The sequence below is a fragment of the Myotis yumanensis genome, unplaced genomic scaffold (genome assembly GCF_028538775.1).
Source record: "Myotis yumanensis isolate MYYU_CA2020_CCGP unplaced genomic scaffold, mMyoYum1.0.hap1 SCAF_1, whole genome shotgun sequence".
Classification (NCBI taxonomy): domain Eukaryota; kingdom Metazoa; phylum Chordata; class Mammalia; order Chiroptera; family Vespertilionidae; genus Myotis; species Myotis yumanensis.
The window spans coordinates 137,764,756-137,782,529 of NW_027223752.1; the positions used below are offsets into that span (position 1 = coordinate 137,764,756).

Below are 17,774 nucleotides of genomic sequence, written 5' to 3' on the forward strand. Positions count from 1 at the left end.
TATATTGTATCAGCTTTTTGGCTAATTAAATTCTCAGTAACTTCTACTTTAATGATAACAGCCAGTTCACAATCATAATAATGTAAGTTTCTTCTCTCATAACAACAGTTGAGATCAAATTGAGTTTCAGCAAAACTGGAGCCCGTCTCTCTCTAAAGTCCTGAGCTTTGGCACCCAACTCACAATCACTGAGTCTTTTTCTTCAGTCTGGCCACTAAATCCGGGAGTAAAAACCAGTCCTTTCTGGCTGCATTTCATAGCTTCTTTTGAATTAGATGATTCTGGTGTTACAATATATAATTCAAGAGTTGTTCTGAAGATTAGCCTTACTTAGACAAGTGGGTGTTACGCCTTTTCCCTCCAAATTCGTCTAATTTTTGGAAGTACAGTAAATTTTCATTTGCTCTTATCAAGTTTTGAAAATGATCATTCAGTACATTTACTATGGATAAATTAAAGGTTTAGTGAGAATATTAATAGAGCTCATTAGCTTTTAGGAATCGTTTTGAAAAAAAAGTTTATTCTGGGATAATAGTGCATTGTTCTCAATGGGATGGGTGAGCCTTATTAGAATCACTGTCACAATTTTTGTCTAAATGTGTCTCTAAAAACATGCATTCCATTTCTCCTTCCCTAACACACTCTGTCACTCTCACAAGACTTCTGATAAGCTGAGAAGGGATGGAAGGCATTTTTATGTGGAGAAAAGCATTTGGGATGATTTTGATTTTAACTCTACTTCATGTGTTCTCAAACTTTGCTGCACTTTGTCATCACCCCAGAGAAGCTTCCAAAGTTAACCAATGCCCGTTAAATCAGAGCATCTCAAGGTGGAAGAAGGCAGTTTGTAAAACTCCTCTGATGATCCCAATGCACAGCCAAGCTTGGGAACCACACTGCCTGGGTAGAGGGTAGAAGAAGGAGAACTGCTTCTCACTCTTGGTGGGACCTTGAGCAAGTCAGTTTTAAGCCTTGGTTACTTTCTCTGTAAAATGGGTTGCTGAGTTAAATATCATCACAAGTTCATTGGTTCCTTTCAGCTTATATGCTTCAAATTCTATGATTTTAAAATCATTTTGAAGATGAAACTGTTTGAAGCACTATAGAAGTGCCCATCTTTGATGCTAATACAGGCCTTTGTACAACTGCTAATATTCTATAGCCTAGTTATAAAATTCAGATTTGCTTTTCCTCAATTATTTGGAGCTTCATTTCTGACATTTGGGGCAAAGAGAAAAAGCATATAACTTGATCTACAGCACTCCTTTGTTTCATGTTACACAGCATCTGGGAATAACATGGGGATATAGGAACTTACGCAGTATGTGAGGACTTACATCTACTCATTAAAATTTTATTTAAACTAATTTGGAAATAAATGTTTTTAATACTACACGGTGTATAATTTTACTTCATTGCATTCTTATATTTGCCATTACATTTTCTTAACAATTATGTAAAAGTGACCTTAAATGATTCTCTTCGGTATAGAGCATTTTATTTAACTTTAGGGGAAGAAGGAAAATAGGTGGGCAGGTGGAAAAACTACTGTGGCTTAAATATAAGCATCTGTACAAGTAGATCTAACTTGTACAGGATGAAAGGTTCTCTGAGTAGAAAGGCAAAAGATAGGGCAAGAGTGTAATAACTTATATGTTATAATAATCACCCCAAACATGTCTTCTAACAGCATATTCCTTAGCATTTTGGTTTTCCTAATTTTAGTAACTGACAAAGAACTACCACAAGGCAGAAAGTGCTTGGGCGATACTTTCTGAATGAGGATCTCATGGCCACTGGGCAGCTGGGATGGTCTTCCTCCACCACAACCCTTTTAAAACCTGTCTTCAGAGCTGACATAAAGTCAATTGTTACTTTTTCTTTTCTCCACAGCCTGGCACTAGCAATATATTACCACATAAAGAAGAGGTGAGTTTTAAAATCAGTCTTGTTATTCTAGCTAATAAACTTACAAGATATAAAGTTAGTGTTAGATTTTAACTATGGATATTATTGGAGTAAGCTATAGTGCTCTTATTACATTGTTGAAATGAACCATTTGTTTTTGTCTTAGGACTCCTAATGCATAAGTTATTGAGGATCCTGAAGAAAATTTGTTTATGTGGTTTATATTGGTATTTACTGTATTAGAAATTAAAATTGAGAATTTAAAAATGAATTCCTTGTATGTTGAAACATGGTTTTTATAGCACTGTTGAAATTTTGAGCAGGATACTGCTTTGTTGTGGCGGATTGCCTTGTGCGTTACAGAGTGTTTACAGCTTCCCTGGCCTCTCCTCACTAGATGCCAGTAGCATAATCTTCCCAGGCCCCATTTTGACAACAAAAGCTGTATCCACCATGGCCGAATGTTTCCTGGGGGGCAGAAACACCCCTGATAGCGAGCCATAGTGTTAACAAAATTCTTTATAAAAGAGAATCATTTTCCACAATAAATTGGTCGAATGGAAATTGTGTCACTTATTTACATTTTGCAAATCTCTTTATGTCTGGTTCAACAGAAGACAGCTGATTCTCACTTACACCCTGTCTTCAATCCTTAGTGATTACCTCAGTCATCTCAATAATTTGTTTTGAATAAACAATATGCAGACCCAGCCTCATGTATCTTTATGGCTAGAAAAGTTTGTATTTTCAAAGCCTTCAGATAATTTTGGATATTCTTTGATACTATACCAGAAGTCTACAGAAGCTGTCTTCTGAAATTAGTTACAATGGAATTTTAAATCCTATCCTTGAACTTGTACTAAGGTCTCTGTTAAATTAGTACCCATGCATACATCTTCTATGCTAAATGAATCTCTTAAATTGTAAGTAATTTTCTAATAACATTGTGCATTGGTCATTTGTCAAGTATCAGCTCACATTTCTTTTTACAGTATCAAAACTCACTTTTGTTAGGTAGCATCACATAACCACCAGTCTTCCCAGAAAAACCTTCAGGTATTGAAAAACTGTTAGGTTACAAAAAGGATACAAGTTTTCCCCAATCTTGATTTTGAGCTTGATAGCTGGAACTGTGCAATTGGCAAGAAATGTATAAGTTATTTTCCTGGAAGTGACAGACTCACTTTTCAGTCTTGGGTGCACGACACTTGTATTATCAAATAAAAATATTATTCTCTGAGAACAGTAGGGCATTCATCTCACAACTAATTCCAAGTGCTTTTCCTTAACAACCACATTTCAGTATGCAGAAATGCTTAATGCATACTTCCCCTTGCAGCATTTCTCAACCTGTGGGTCACGACCCCTTTGGCGGTCGAATGATCCTTTCACAAGGGTCACTTAAGACCATCCTGCATATCAGATATTTACAGTACAACTCATAACAGTAACAACATTACAGTTATGAAGTAGCAACGAAAATAATTTTATGGTTGGGTCACAACATGAGGAACTGTATTTAAAGGGCCAGAAGGTTGAGAACCACTGTAGAGTATAAAAAGAAGATTCAACTTCTAATTACATTATTCATTGTCACTGCTTTATCAAAGATGTGCTTAAGTAAAGCATATTTCTTGTCAACAAGTGGCAGTGAAGAACAGAATAACTACTAGCACAGATTGGGACCCCTGCCTTGATTCTTGCTCAGAAACCAGTTTTACTGACTTTGGCTTTTATCCAGTCATTGCAAATGTCAGTGTAAATGCAGGCAGTGCCTTAATATTTCTATACAAACAGTTTTGGCCTCATGGGTCTCCTGGAAATGGTCTAGTGGAACCACTGAAGCCTGCAAAACACACTTGGAGAACCACTGTGTAAATAAGCAGAGTGTAGTAGTGTGGAATATTAAACCTAAAAACCCCCAGAAGACTGGTTTCCCTCACTCAGTTGGTTGGAGCATTGTCTTGTACACCAAAAGCTGGCAGGTTTGATTCCAAGTTAGGGCAACACATACCTAGGTTGTAGGTTCAATACTGTAAGGCCACATAGCTAGTTTTCCAGTTCCATGTATAGGAGTCAGCCAATCCATTTTTTCCCCCTCAAATCAATAGAGTGGTCACTTTTAAAATACAAAGGCAAATTTTAACCTCAGATTTTTGTAAAGAATCAAGAAGAATATAATATAGGAAACTAGTAAGAGAGAAAACAGTGGAAAAAAATAACAAACAGGAATCTCATTCTCACATGAAGAATTGCCCACTACTACTGTGTTGTAAAATGTTCCTGTGTCTGCCAATGAGAGGTTAGAGGACTGGCCATCGATTTGGTTGCCTAGTGTTGCCTATTAGGGAGGGTCAATGCTTATAAAGGCAGCTCTGGCAGGTCATTCTAGAAAAAATTTCACAGAATTTGATGTGCTGAATAAAATAGGTCAGAAAATTCCTAGGGGATATAAGAGAAGAATTTGTAGAAGGACTTTCTTTGTTGAAGGTTAAGCTCCCTCCACCCCCCTCTATTCCCAGCAGATGTGTTGCTAACACGACAATTCCTGGATTAGTTTTTTTTTCAATCACGTTCTTGTTTTCTAGAGATGCAAATAGATCCAAGGACATTTTTGATGAGAGACTCCATCCTGTCACAGTAAGTGCCAGTTGTATTGAGGTTGTCCTTTTCTCTCAGACAGTTGTGCTTATTCCATGCTGATTTGCTTCAAAATTAATCACTAGTAAAAAATTACTTTCTCCAGCTTGGAGTTCACATTACCTTCCTTTAAGTTTTCTTCCCCACCACATGTTGTATCTAATTATTTTACAAAAGAAATCTCTATATATAAAAGCATAAGCGACTGTCTAACTGGTAGCTATGGCGCGCACTGACCAGCAGGGGGCTGACACTCAATGCAGATGCTACTGAGTTGCTGTGACTGGGCAGCTGTGGTTCTCAGGTGATGCACCCCGAACCAGAAAGGAGGGAGCCAATTCTGGGGTGTGTAACCCGAGAACTGCTCTCTTGCAATCCCGGATGCTTTGGGGGATGTCGGAGAGCGGTTTCAGCCTGATCCCTGCAGGCCAGACCAGGGGAGCCCACCTGTGCACAAATCTGTGCATCAGACCTCTAGTGTTATATAAGAAACTAGAGGTCCAGTGCACAACATTTGTGTACTGGGGTGAAGGGTGCCTCAGCCTGACCTGCACCCTTTCACAGTCCCGGAGCCCTCGAGGGATGTTGGAGAGCTGGCTTTGGCCTGATCCCCGTAGGCCAGGCCGTGGGACCCCACCTGTGCTCAAATCCATGCACCAGGCCTCTAGTTTATAATAATAAAAGTGTACTATGCAAACCAACCAAACAACCAAACAGCAGAACGACCTTCCAGATGAACTTTGGATGACCATGCTATGACACACACTGGTGCCAGGCCTGCCAATGTGGGTGCAATGTGATTGGTCAGGGGGCCCGGCCATCGCCCCATGATCGCCCTACAGAGGGAGGAAAGGCCCCAAAGAGGGAGACACATGCCTCTGGCTGGCGGGGCGATCGATCGGGGTAGGGTGGCACTCCGTGATCGCCCCAATGAGGGAGGCCCAGGCCATCCTCTGTGCGGTGACCATTTGTGGAGCCCCAGCTGGGTGGGCAGAGCCCCACGATTAATTGTCCTAAAGAGGAAGACCCAGGCTACCTCTACAGACAGCACTGTCGTGTGTGGGCAGGGCCACCCTCTGCAGGGTGATTGATCTGGGGGCCCCCGCAATCAATCAACCCACAGAGGGAGGCCCAGCCCACTCGCTAGCAATGTGGTGGTGGGTGTGCAGGGCCAGCCAATGATCACCCCGCAGAGGGAAATCCCAGGCCAGCCAATGATCACACCCCACGCCTGTTGTCCGCAGAGGGAGATGCCAAGTGATGGGGTAGGGGTTGGCAGTGCCACACCAATGGCAAGCAGTGGCAGCAACGGGGGCATGGCCAGGTGCCAGTAGCCAGCAGAAGGAAAGCCCCAATAGGGCCTCATCACCAGTCAAGCCTAGGGACCCTACGCAAGGGGTTCCAGATTGTGAGAGGGCACAGGCTGAGGGCCACCCACCCATGCACAGATTTTGTGCACTGAGCCTCTCATGTTATATAAGAAACTAGAGGCCCGGTGGGTGACATTCATGTACTGGGGATGGAGGATCCCTCAGCCCAGTCTGTGCATTTTGCAGTCTAGGAGCCCTTAGGGGATGTCTGACTGATGGCTTACATCCTTAGCACTGCCGCGGAGGCGGGAGTGGCTCCTGCCACAGACACTGTGCTCGCCAGCCATCAGCCTGGCTTCTGGCTGAGCAGCACTCTGCCTGTGGGAGCACACTGACCACCAGGGGTCAGCTCCTGTGTTGAGGCTCTGCCCCTTGGTGGTCAGTGGGCATCACAGTGACCAATTATTCCGCCATTCAGTCGATTTGCTTATTACCCTTTTATTATATAAGATAGGTCAGTAAGAACTGAGTTTCAGCTTTGTATAATTAGTGAGCTACAGTGGACAACATGCCTGAAAAACAAAAATGTATATTTTTAAAAGAAAATTTTCAATACCATCAAGCAATATGAATATGTGTACATAAACCTAATAGATATGTCAGGATCTCTAGAAGACAATTAAACAGCTATTTAAATATTGAATTAATTAGAATGACAAAAATTTTAAAATGTCTTCAGATATGCTCTATAACAATATGTGGCTGGTGGGCACTGTATGCACAGCACAGCCTTAGAGCCTGATGGTTACATTCTCAAAGTTGATTGCAGAGAAGTATGACATGATAACCAACAAGTCTTTGGAGCCTAAAAATAGTTCACATTTAGACAGAATATTGTAGGGGAAGGTCGAAAGGAATATATACATATTCTGAGGTTGTGCCTGTATTTATCTTTATTGAGTGTCAATATTCAGTCGCTGTTTTTTAAGGTCCCATTATTTATATTTAAAAGGCTAAAATACATGTCACCCAATCAAAATTATTTTAAGCGGCACATGGGCACAAGTGGAACATGGTTGTTACAAAAGTACTTAATATTTTTCTTCAATGGGTACTTTCTTTCAGGAAGAAAAGGTTCCTGAGGAATTCTTTCATCATAATCCTGATCCCGAATCAATTTACAGATTTATTCGACCTTTCTTCATTGCCTTTAAGGCAACAGGAGGATATGCCATAACAACATTGGTAAGATAGTTCTTCCTTCAGAACTTTATTAAGGGAAACCTATCAAAGGATGTAAAGTTCACACACTTGAGCTTAATAATCACTATGATTTAAAATGTCCTTGCTTTTTTCACCACAAAGCGATTGTTATCAAAGGCAGCAGGAGGGAGAGGTTTCCAATTTCTCCCTCCAGACCTCAGGAGACATAGGCACATGCAGTGCACACAGGCATACATACAAGGTGTGCTGATGGGGCAGGATGGGGGCAATAACAGAACCTTCTGGGCCCCAGGCAGTGTCAGGTTCAGTGTAGGTCTAAGCTGAGTCGCAGGCTGCATTCCCCAGGCAGTTGTAATGTGTGTCCTGACTGAGAACTAGAGCCCAATGTTCTCTGTTCCTTGGATGATGGGTGTTCATCTGTCCTTGCTGTCCTCCTGTGCCTGCCTGTGATGTTTCCAGGATTCTAGTGCCAGTAGGACCTGAAAGGGCTTTGCTGGTTGTCTGCTCAGCTACAGCTGTGTAAGGGACTCTGTGTCATTCATCCAGGATTCCTGTGGAAAGAGTGTGTCATTTGGAATGAGTGGTCCATTCTCGTGAGAACGAATGGGGATTGTATCACTCCTCCCTCAGACAATCCTAAAGGGGAAAGTCTCCTGCTTGGTCTGAGGGAAGAGTACTTAGTGCAGTGCCTCCTCCGTCAGTGTTCAGTCAGAATTTTGGAGAGGCAGCCTGTGCTTCTGAATAGAGACCCCTCAGTGGGCACTGGATTAGACACAGGCCATTCCACGTATCTGCCAGCCCTCTGGAGTGCTGAGCACAGCTGATCAAAGGCGGGAGTGGTGCTCCCACTTGAAGAGCTAGGGAACTCAGCAAGGAGAGCATCTGGGGTAGAAGAGGGTGAGTGCTTTTCAAACACATTAAGATGATGCACCTGTGAGACAGAGGGGCATCTCTAGAGATCATCCTACTATATAAAAACCCTGAGTTCGTCATAATCGGAGGTTCAGCCAACCGAAAGTCAGTCCTGCAGTCAGCACTTGGTTGCCGTGGTGACCCAGCACTGACTGCTGCGGCTGCAGGCACTATGACCCAGCACTGACTGCTGAGGGGACTGCAAACCAGGCCCAGAGAGAGGCCTGAAGAGAGAAGCAGGGTCTGATCCATACCCTGTGTGGCAGCTGTTAATCAACACTTGCCTCTCTCTTTCTCTCCAAGCCGGGCCAGCAGCAGCACCTCTATTTCTCTCCAGGCCTCCACCGGGGCTGCTCATCAGTGCCGCACTTCTGAGCAGGCTCTGTTGATAGACCCAGAGACGCTGACTGGCATAGAAACTGACCAGTCAGAACCAAATCTGGGTGAAGTGTGAGGAGGCAATGGCTGCCTAGGAAGCAGAGCTTTTGATGCTGATTGCCATAGAAAGAGACTAGTCAGAACCAAATTGGCCAGCAGAGGAGGGCAGTTAGGGGTGATCAGGCAGTCAGGCAGAGGCAGTTAGGGGCAATTAGGCAGGCAGGCAAGCAGGCAGGCAGGCAGGAAGGCAGGCAGAGGCAGTTAGGGGCAATCAGACAGGTAGGCAGGTGAGCAGTTAGGAGCCAGCAGTTCCAGATTGTGAGGGAGATGTCCGACTGCCAGTTTAGGCCGATGGGATTGGGCCTAATCTGGCAATTGGACATCCCCCAAGGGGTTCCCGATTGGAGAGGGTGTAGGCTAGGCTGAGGGAACACCCTCCTCCATGCACACATTTGATGCACCAGGCCACACGTTTGAATATGTGGAATTCGAGCATGAATCTGAGCTACTGGCAGGGAATTAGTATTAGCTATTCCAATACCAAGAAAATGTGTGAATAAAAAGTGCATGGAAGCAGGAAGAGTAACAAGAGCAGGTATTTAGTGGATATTTATGGAATGAGCAACTTCTTGTCAGCATTGAGCGCTTTGACCTCACTCTCTTTCTGGAACCTCGCTTATCTTCCTTCTATTTTATTGTTTCTCCCTGTTTTTGATAGCACCCTAAGCTATGCCTGATGATTTCTCCTTCAGAGCTGAGTCCTTACAGATCTAAGTGCAAAGGATAGAGGAGAGCCATGGTTGATTAAAGTGTTTGCTTTTATGGAGCTTCTGTCCTAGTGAGGAAGAGATAAATATTTCTTTAACTGAGTGTTGTTAAAAGGTGACTATCTCAGGTAGTAGTAAATATCACGAAGGTACAGCAGGGTGACGTGATATCATGCTGAGAGGAGCTTGCTACTTGAGAGAGGTGATCAGGAAGAGCCTCTGTAAGAGATGACATCTGACCCTGGCCTGACTGAACTGAGGAAGATGAGGAGCTCTGGCGTTATGTGCAGAGGGAACAAGTGCCAGCCTCTGAGACGGGAACTTATTCTTGGTATTTGAGTAAGAGTGAGGTATGGCCAATGTGGTCAGAGTGTGGAATGAGGGAGAGAATGTAGGTCATGTGGACCTAGAAGGGCAAGTGCTACCTGATTGGGCCTTGCAGCTTGCAGGCCATGGGAGAAAGTGACATTTTTATTTGTTTGGTGGAAACACTTTGGCAGAGTTGAGCAGGGTGGGGAAGTGCTCTTGATTACAAAAGCTATCCAGGCTGCTTTGGGGAGAATGATGGTAGCTGGGAGTCTGAGTGGAGGCCGAGAAGTCAGGGGCAATAACATTGACATGGGTGAGAAGTGACAAATAGACTAGGAAGCAGACTCACTATCAGTGACAGGCAGCGATAACAAGAGTTGCTAACAGTTTGGAACAGGTCAACTCAATTGGACGTCTTTGGCCAAGCACCTAGGCAAATGGCAGTGCCCCACATGAAATTAGGGAATGTGTGGGGAGTGGGGAGCTGGGGTGAAGAGCTCTGGCTTGTATGTGCACACGCACCGATGACCTTAGCAGTAGTAGTTTCAGTCGAGTGACAGTGCCAGGGGCAGACTACAGTGGGTGAAGGAGAGAGTGGGAGATGAGAAGCAGCTTCAGGGCATTCACTGTGAGCAAACAGAGAGGAGGCAATCTAGGGATTGTGGGGAGTGGGATGGGTACCACATAAATACATTCATATTGGGGAGAATCTCTGTCACAGGAAAGTGTTCAAGAAGAGGTAATTGTGGGAGGTGTTCTTCAGAAGTTTGATGGGATTGACTTCACTGCTGGAAGAGTTTCAGTGAGAAGAGAAACTCAATTCCACTGACACAGGAAGGCAAGTGGTATAAATGAATGAGTAATGGCACATTCTAAATCTGTAGAAGTGATGAAGGAAAGTTGAGTGATTTCCAATGTTGTGTATGTCTCTAATTATTCCCAGAAAGTTGACAGTTGAACCTTGTAAGGAGGTTCATTCTTAGGGTATCTGGGAGCATTTAGCTTTGGAAGATTGGTGCAAACTTTCACTAATAGCACATAATGTTCAGTAACCGTTTGTTTTCTAAAATACAGTTGGGTTTTAACACCTTTGGCTAATGTGAGCTGTCAATCTGATAACCTCGGACAGTAAACATATTCTCCTTCAAAGAACCCTTTGACGAAACAGCAAATCACAGCTTGCCTCTATAATCTTTGCTTAGCTGTTAACTTCACCCAGTTTTTTGTAGAATAGACATGTAATACATGTGAAGAAATCATGAGATCTCACCAGCTATCTGGCAGGTTTAGAGGAGAACCAGGGAGATAGAGACTGGCAGCTCTGCTACCAACTGAAACCAACAGAACTGACCAAGCTTCAGGTTGTGTAAGACAGAGATGGATTTCACAGAATCGTGAATGGAGATGTGAGGCTTAGGGGATATGAAATGTCTATCCTTGGTGTGCGTGTGTGTTTCTTACAAAGGCACTAAGTCCAGGAATACCTGACAGTTGTAGAGACCTGCCTCAGACACACCTGTTTGCACTGCCTGTCCTGCTGCACCACACAGCAGCCACTGTGGGGACTCTCTTTAAAAAAAATTTGTTTATTCTCACCAGAGAATATTTTATCCATTGATTTTCAGAGAAAGTAGAAAAGAAAGGGGAGGAGAGGAGAAATAGAGAGAGAATCATCAGTATGAGAGAGAGACATCTATTGATTGCCTCCCACATGAGTCCTGACAGGGGCCAAGAGTGGAACCAGCGACTCTTTGGTGTGCAGGCTGGAAATTCACATGGGAAAGTAGGCAGTAGAAGTGTCTGATTTGCAACTGTTTCTTGGCCTCTGGCTTTGGCTGGCCAAGCAGTCTCTCTAGAAGCTATGAATAAAAGGCATGTCAAAAACTGATGAAATCTATCATTCCTGAAAGTTCTTATCACAGCACTTAAACTGAACCAGAATCAAAAACCAGTGTTCTACTTTGCAGGTTTACATAGAAAGACTTTTATCTTATGCTGAAATCGACATTTGCCCATCTAACTGGAAACGCATTGTTTTGGGAGCGATTATTCTGACCTACAAGTATCTGCACGATGAGGCTATGTGGAATTTTCACTTCTTCTCATTGCTAAGGGGCATTACAATCAAGAACTTGTGAGTTGGCAAGATTTTGATGAAGTTTCAAACCATTTTCGAATACCTTATTTGCCCCCATAAAGTTTACAAAATAAGAAATATTTTGAAAGGTTCCATTGTGCAGAGGACTGAACTAGGCTTAAAATTACATACATTTTTCTATCCATATTTGCTTTGACATTTCATACTCCTCATTAATTAGTATGTCTTCATGTGTTATTATTGTAATAATCTGTGTGATAATTTGGTATATTTCTGTGGTAGCAAAGTTTGTAGAAGCTCAGATTCAAAAACAACAGTAATGTAAATACCTTCATGCCTTTCTTAACGCTTTCTACCAGTTCAGGTCTTTTATTCCCCCGTTTTCAAAATTTCATTTATTTTCAATAAGACTTTACATTCAATATCTATATATAAAGAAAAACCTAAGCTACCGGCTGCCCAGCCAGTAGTTATGATGTGCACTGGCGACCTGGGCAGATGCTTAACGCAGGAGTGAAACCATAGGAATGGGAACATGGAACAGACTGATGAATCTCAGAGAGAATGGGGGAGTGGGAAGTGCGGGAAGAGATTAACCAAAGATCTTATATGCATACTAGAGGCCCAGTGCACAGATTCGTGCACCAGTGGGGTCCCTTGGCCTGGCCTGCAGGGATCAGGCCGAAACTGGCTCTCTGACATCCCCCGAGGGGTCCCGGGTTGTGCGTGAACACAAATCTGTGCACCGGGCTTCTAGTTATTTCATATTAGTCTCAGGTGTACAGCATAATGGTTAGAAAATCATGTGCTTTGCGAAGTGTTTTCCACAGTATTTTTAGTACTGACCTGACACCATGCATAGTTACTGCAGTATTATTGACTCTCTTTCCCATGGTGTAATTTATATCCCCATAACTGCATTGTAATTGCCAGTCTGTACTTCTCAATTTCTTCACCTTCTTCACCCAGCGCCCCCAAACCTCTTCTCCTCTGGCAACCATCAAAATGTTCCCTTTACCTCTGAGTCTGCTTCTGTTTTGTTTGTTCATTTATATTGCTTTTTAGTGAAATCATATGTTATTTGTATTTACCTGACTGACTTATTTCACTAACATTATACCCTCTAGGTCCAACTATTCTCTCCCAAATGGCAGGAATTCATTCTTTTTTATGGATGAGTCATAATATTCCACTACTTTTTTATCCATTCATCAGTAAATGGGCACTTGAGTTGCTTCTACAGCTTAAGGATTATGAATAATACTGCAGTGAATATAGGGTGCATATATCCTCTCAATTAGTGGCCTGGTTTTCTTCAGATATATACCAGGGGTAGAATCACTGAGTCATAGGCAGTTCAATTTTTAATTTTTGAGGAACTTCCATACTATTTCCCACAGTGTCTGCACCAATATACCGTGCCACCAAAAGTGCACGAGGGTTCCCTTTTCTCTACATCCTTGTCAGCACTTGCTGTTTGTTGATGATAGCCATTCTGAAAGGTGTGAGGATATCTCATTGTGGTTTTAATTTGCATATCACTGATGATCAGTGATGTTAAGCATCTTTTCCTATCTATCAGCCATCTGTATTCTCTCTTTGGATAAGTGTCTTTTCAGGTCCTCTGTCCATTTTTTAATTAGGATTGTTCGTATTTTTGGTATTGAGCTGTATATGTTTTTTATAAGGTGTTGCGTTATATATGTTTTTTATAAATTTTGAATATTAAACCCCCTATTAGATATATCAATGTCACATATGTTTTCCCATCAGTGGGTTGTCTTTTTATTTTGTTGCTGTTTTCTTTTGCTATACTAAAACTATTAGTTTGATATAGTCCCAATCCTTTATTTTTTCTTTTATTTTGCTTGCTCAGGGTAATCTATCAGCAAAGCACTAAGAGAAATATTCCAGATTTTAGTGCCTATGTTTTCTTCTATGTGTTTTATGGTTTTGACACTTACATTTAGGTTAACAATCCATTTTGAGTCTATTCTTGTATATGGTGTAAGAAGTGGTCTAGCTTCAATGTTTGAATGTATCTGTTCAATTTTCCCAACATCATTTATTGAATAGACTGTCTTCATACCGTTGAATGAAGTCTCCTCTTTTGTCAAATAGTAATTAAACATATAGGTATGGGGTTATTTCTGGGCTTTCAATTTTGTTTCATTGATCTATGTTTGTTTTCATGATAGTACCATGCTGTTTTGATGACTATAACCCTGTAGTGGAGTTTGATATCAGGTAGTGTGATACCTCCAGCCTCTTTTGTTTTTCTCTCAACTGCTGTGACGAATTGTCCAGGGTCTTTTGTGGGTATGTATAAAACTCTGGATTAGTTGTTCTACTTCTGTAAAAGATGGCATTGGCATCTTGATAGGAATTTGGTTGAAAGAGATTATTTGAGGTGGTATGGACATTTTAAAGGTGTTAATGCTTCCTGTCCATGAGCATTGTACATGCTTCCATTGATTTGTCTCTTCCTCAGTTTGTTTTTTGGTGTCTGATAATTTTCCAAGAGTTTTCCCCTCAAAGATAAGAGTGGTGGTTCTGAATGGATCCATTTGTTGCTGTGGTGATGTGCCCAGTCCTTTTGTTGGCACATCTTTATTTTACTAATCCCCTTCCTGCTATCAGCCTGGTAAAATGTCTGCAAGTTCTTCAGGGCTAAGAAACAGCATACATCATTCCTTTCATCTGAGCACTAGAGTGGAGCCCTGAGAGTGAGCAAGAAGAATAAACCTACAGCTGCACTAATGGGACTCTGATAATTGAGCCCCTAGTCAACAGCTGTTGTGCACAAGAGACATAACCTCCTTCCCTTTGTCCCAAACTCAAAGTCCTTCCCCTTGTCCCAAACTCAAAGGGGACCACAAATTGTTGAGCCTTGTTTGCCTGGTTGAACATTAGTGTATTAGCTCAGCTGGGTAGCCTTTATTTAATTCAAAACTAAACTCAGAGCCAACCTAGTAGCTTAGAATGACAATATTGAAGAGAACCATGTTGACTAAAACTGCCCTGTGGTGGTTTTGTGTTTTCCTTCTTCCCCAGAAATGAGTTGGAAAGGCAATACATATGTCTACTGCGGTTTCGTCTGTATATTTCTACCAGTGTCTATGCCCAATACTATTTTGACCTTCGGTCCTTAGCAAGTGACCATGGATTGTTGCCTATTGCATTGACTCCTCTTCGAAAAGAAAGAGCACTGAACCTAGAGGTAAGGCTGTGGAATCACAAAGTGGGGTTTTCTGCCAGACTCAAAAACCAGTACCTGTGCATAAATCATATTATGTAGAGACTAGGAAAATGAAAAGCTGTTTTAAACTAACACATTGAATAAGACTTATTAACTCTCTCACATCATATTAGTAGTATTTTTATGGTGTATATAAGAATCCTACATTATAAAAATTACCTTTTCTGGGAGGGGAGTAAGAGATCAACCGAAGGACTTGTATGCACCCATATAACCATAACTAATGGACATAAGACACTGGGGGGTAAAGGAGGGCAGGGGCTTGTCAAGGGCGGGGGGGAAAAAAGGACACTTATGTAATACCCTTTGTAATACTTTAAGCGAAAAATAAAAAAAATTAAAAAATTTAAAAAAAAATTACCTTTTCTGTGACCACGATTCAGAATAATTTAAATCCATTTTAAACTTTGATGGTTTTTTTTGAAACTGTATTCTATTTTATAACCATACATGAATAATTTTCTACAATTGTATCATTAATCATATCTACAACCATATTCTACTTATCACTCTTAACTCAGTTTGCAAATTCATGTCTTTTCTGTATAGATCACAGTTCAGTACCTTCAGTTTGTTAGAAAAAAGTAACCTGAGAGACTGATACTTAGATTGTAGAATATGTACTTCAAGCACTAGGTGTAGAAAGTATATGGGTTTTTAATGGCAATTGTAAAGGATGTGCAACAAAGTAATATTTATGGCTTATGAATTCTGGGGAGTATACAACAAAATTACAACAAAAATGGACAGTTTTTGTGGTACTTAATAGTCCTTTAGAGTGCGTCTGCCTTAATGTGCAAGTGAAATAGTACCTTGATGGTGCATCAGTCACTAGACCTTTCGAGGTTTCAGTAAAATACAGCACATGCCTGCCTCATTAAAATTTCCTTAGAGTAAACGCTAGCTAATGAAGATTGGATAGAATGTAAATAGCTGAGTAAACAACAACATTTCCCAACTGTATATTTATTATATTTAAGGAACCAAGTGTACAGACAACAGATGATCCTGTTGTGAGGAAGACTGTCACACCTTTGACATCTTGAAAAACTTTAACAAATTCTAAGTTCCCCTTTGCTCTGTCAATCTAACCAGAGTCCCTAAACTACTTAACTTCGTGGATGAACATAAAATAGGATCCCAAGGACCATGCAGTGTATACGCCAGCTCTCCGAAGAGGCAATGAGTATAATCCATATAAAGAAGTGGGACTGTGTGGCTATCAGTGATGCTTTCTCTGTGAAGGCTGCAGCTCCTTTATTTTGAATGTACCTGTGTTCTATCTCATGTTTACCCGTAGGCCATTTCCAGATATTGTGAAAACAAAAACCTGTGCAGGGTGGCCACAAAAAAATCTGGCAGCTGTGCTAACCTTACTGATGTGCAGCGTGGCCATGCCATCTTATCTTAAGGAGGAATGAGGGCTGTGACAGGATGAGCGCCTCCTCTGCAAGGACTGGAGAAGAATCACTGCTCCTGCTCCAATCCCAGATAAGTTCTTTCCTTTTAAGTGAGACAGGGGTGGCGGGGGCGTATTGACATAAAGAGTATCTCACCTATCAAAACAAGGACTGTTGAAATATAATATTCCCTATTCTGGCAAGTTTAGTATTTCCTCTTAAAAATAAGTGAAAGGTTTTAACCTGATGAGGATCTTTCTTAGCCTATGCTTAATTTATGATCCTTAGTATTTTTCATTTCCCTTTTGATTATTTTTATTACTAGAGGTTATTACATTTGTTTAATTTTGGATAAAAAGGAAATGTCTCTCTTAAATTTTTAACAATTTCTAGTTAACCTGCCACTTGACATTTTCTTTTCAGCTTTGGTCCTCTCACTTAATAAGTTTAAAGTACCTATTTCTGTATACTAGTATAGTTTCAAATGCTTTAATGTTTACTTTAATAATGTGGAAAATGGATTATTTTACAGTAGAAAATTCCTTAAATATTTTATATTGCTTCCTAGGGCAAAATGGCTACTTTTTTAATATATATATTATGTGCTGTTTCCTTTCCTCCGGAACCTTTTGGACATTGTTACCATATATGAATTACTTTAAAATAATTTTAATTATGAGTTTTCATTTCAGTTTTTCTGACTTTGAAGATTTCTCTTTCTTTTTAATTGATGTCAGAGGGAAAGGAAGGGAGAAGGAAAGGGAAAGGGAGAGAAACATGGATATGTGAGAAATATCTACCAGTTGCCTCCCATCCAGTGTCTGGGACTGGGGATCAAACCTGGCACCTGGGTATGTGCCCTGACTGGTCACTGAATCCTGGACCCTTTGGTGCCTGGGAAGACACTCCAATCCACTGAGCCATCTAGCCAGGGTGAAGGTTTCTCTTTCAAAGAAATTAAATAACAACTATTCTCATTATAAAAATCATATAGTCTGTGCTCTTTAGCCTTTGAAAATTCTCGTGTAACTGGCCTTAAAACTGCCACAATGAACTAGTGAAGTGTAGATTTCTGGTGGTACAGACGCTGGATACAAAGGGTGGCTGTTCTGTATTACTTTCCAGGACCGCCTTGCTAGCAGGTATTTCCAAGGGCTTACATTGAGTAAGTGACTTACTCTACCTATAATGCATGCCATTAGCTATCATGTCTAGAAATTGGTTTTAAAGAAATTAGACAACCAGTATCTAGAAAGTAAAATCTCATTGTTTGTGATCTACATCTTGCTTTCCCTAGAGGACTGTCTGTGTTGCACTATTGACTTTTTGAGTTAAAATGTGTCTGTGATGTCAGCATTTTCTCTCCTAAATCTGCAGTTACAATGGCAAATTATAAAAGCACATTAGCAAGGAAGAATTTTAAAAATTGGAACACTTCCATGATGTTTCTTCTTGAGTCTTTTCAAGCATAACCTTTCAAAAATTTTAACATGTTTAGAGTTGATAATACAGTTGAAGGAAGTGAGTAGAAAATATTCACTAGGCTAGGATGTCAGTCAAAAGGGTCAT

At 41.2% G+C, this 17,774-nt stretch overlaps 1 protein-coding gene across 1 annotated transcript in view; it reads left to right on the forward strand.

Annotated features, from left to right (window-relative positions):
* LOC139016949 (cyclin-Y-like protein 1) overlaps window positions 1-16,216 on the forward strand; it is a 66,248-nt gene extending 50,032 nt beyond the window's left edge. Inside the window, exons 3-8 of the mRNA XM_070425147.1 lie at window positions 1,894-1,929; window positions 4,497-4,548; window positions 6,984-7,103; window positions 11,416-11,582; window positions 14,601-14,766; window positions 16,106-16,216. Coding sequence (XP_070281248.1) covers window positions 1,894-1,929; window positions 4,497-4,548; window positions 6,984-7,103; window positions 11,416-11,582; window positions 14,601-14,766; window positions 16,106-16,216 — 652 coding nt within the window. The remainder of the gene's footprint in view (window positions 1-1,893; window positions 1,930-4,496; window positions 4,549-6,983; window positions 7,104-11,415; window positions 11,583-14,600; window positions 14,767-16,105) is intronic.
* Window positions 16,217-17,774: the final 1,558 nt, after the last annotated feature.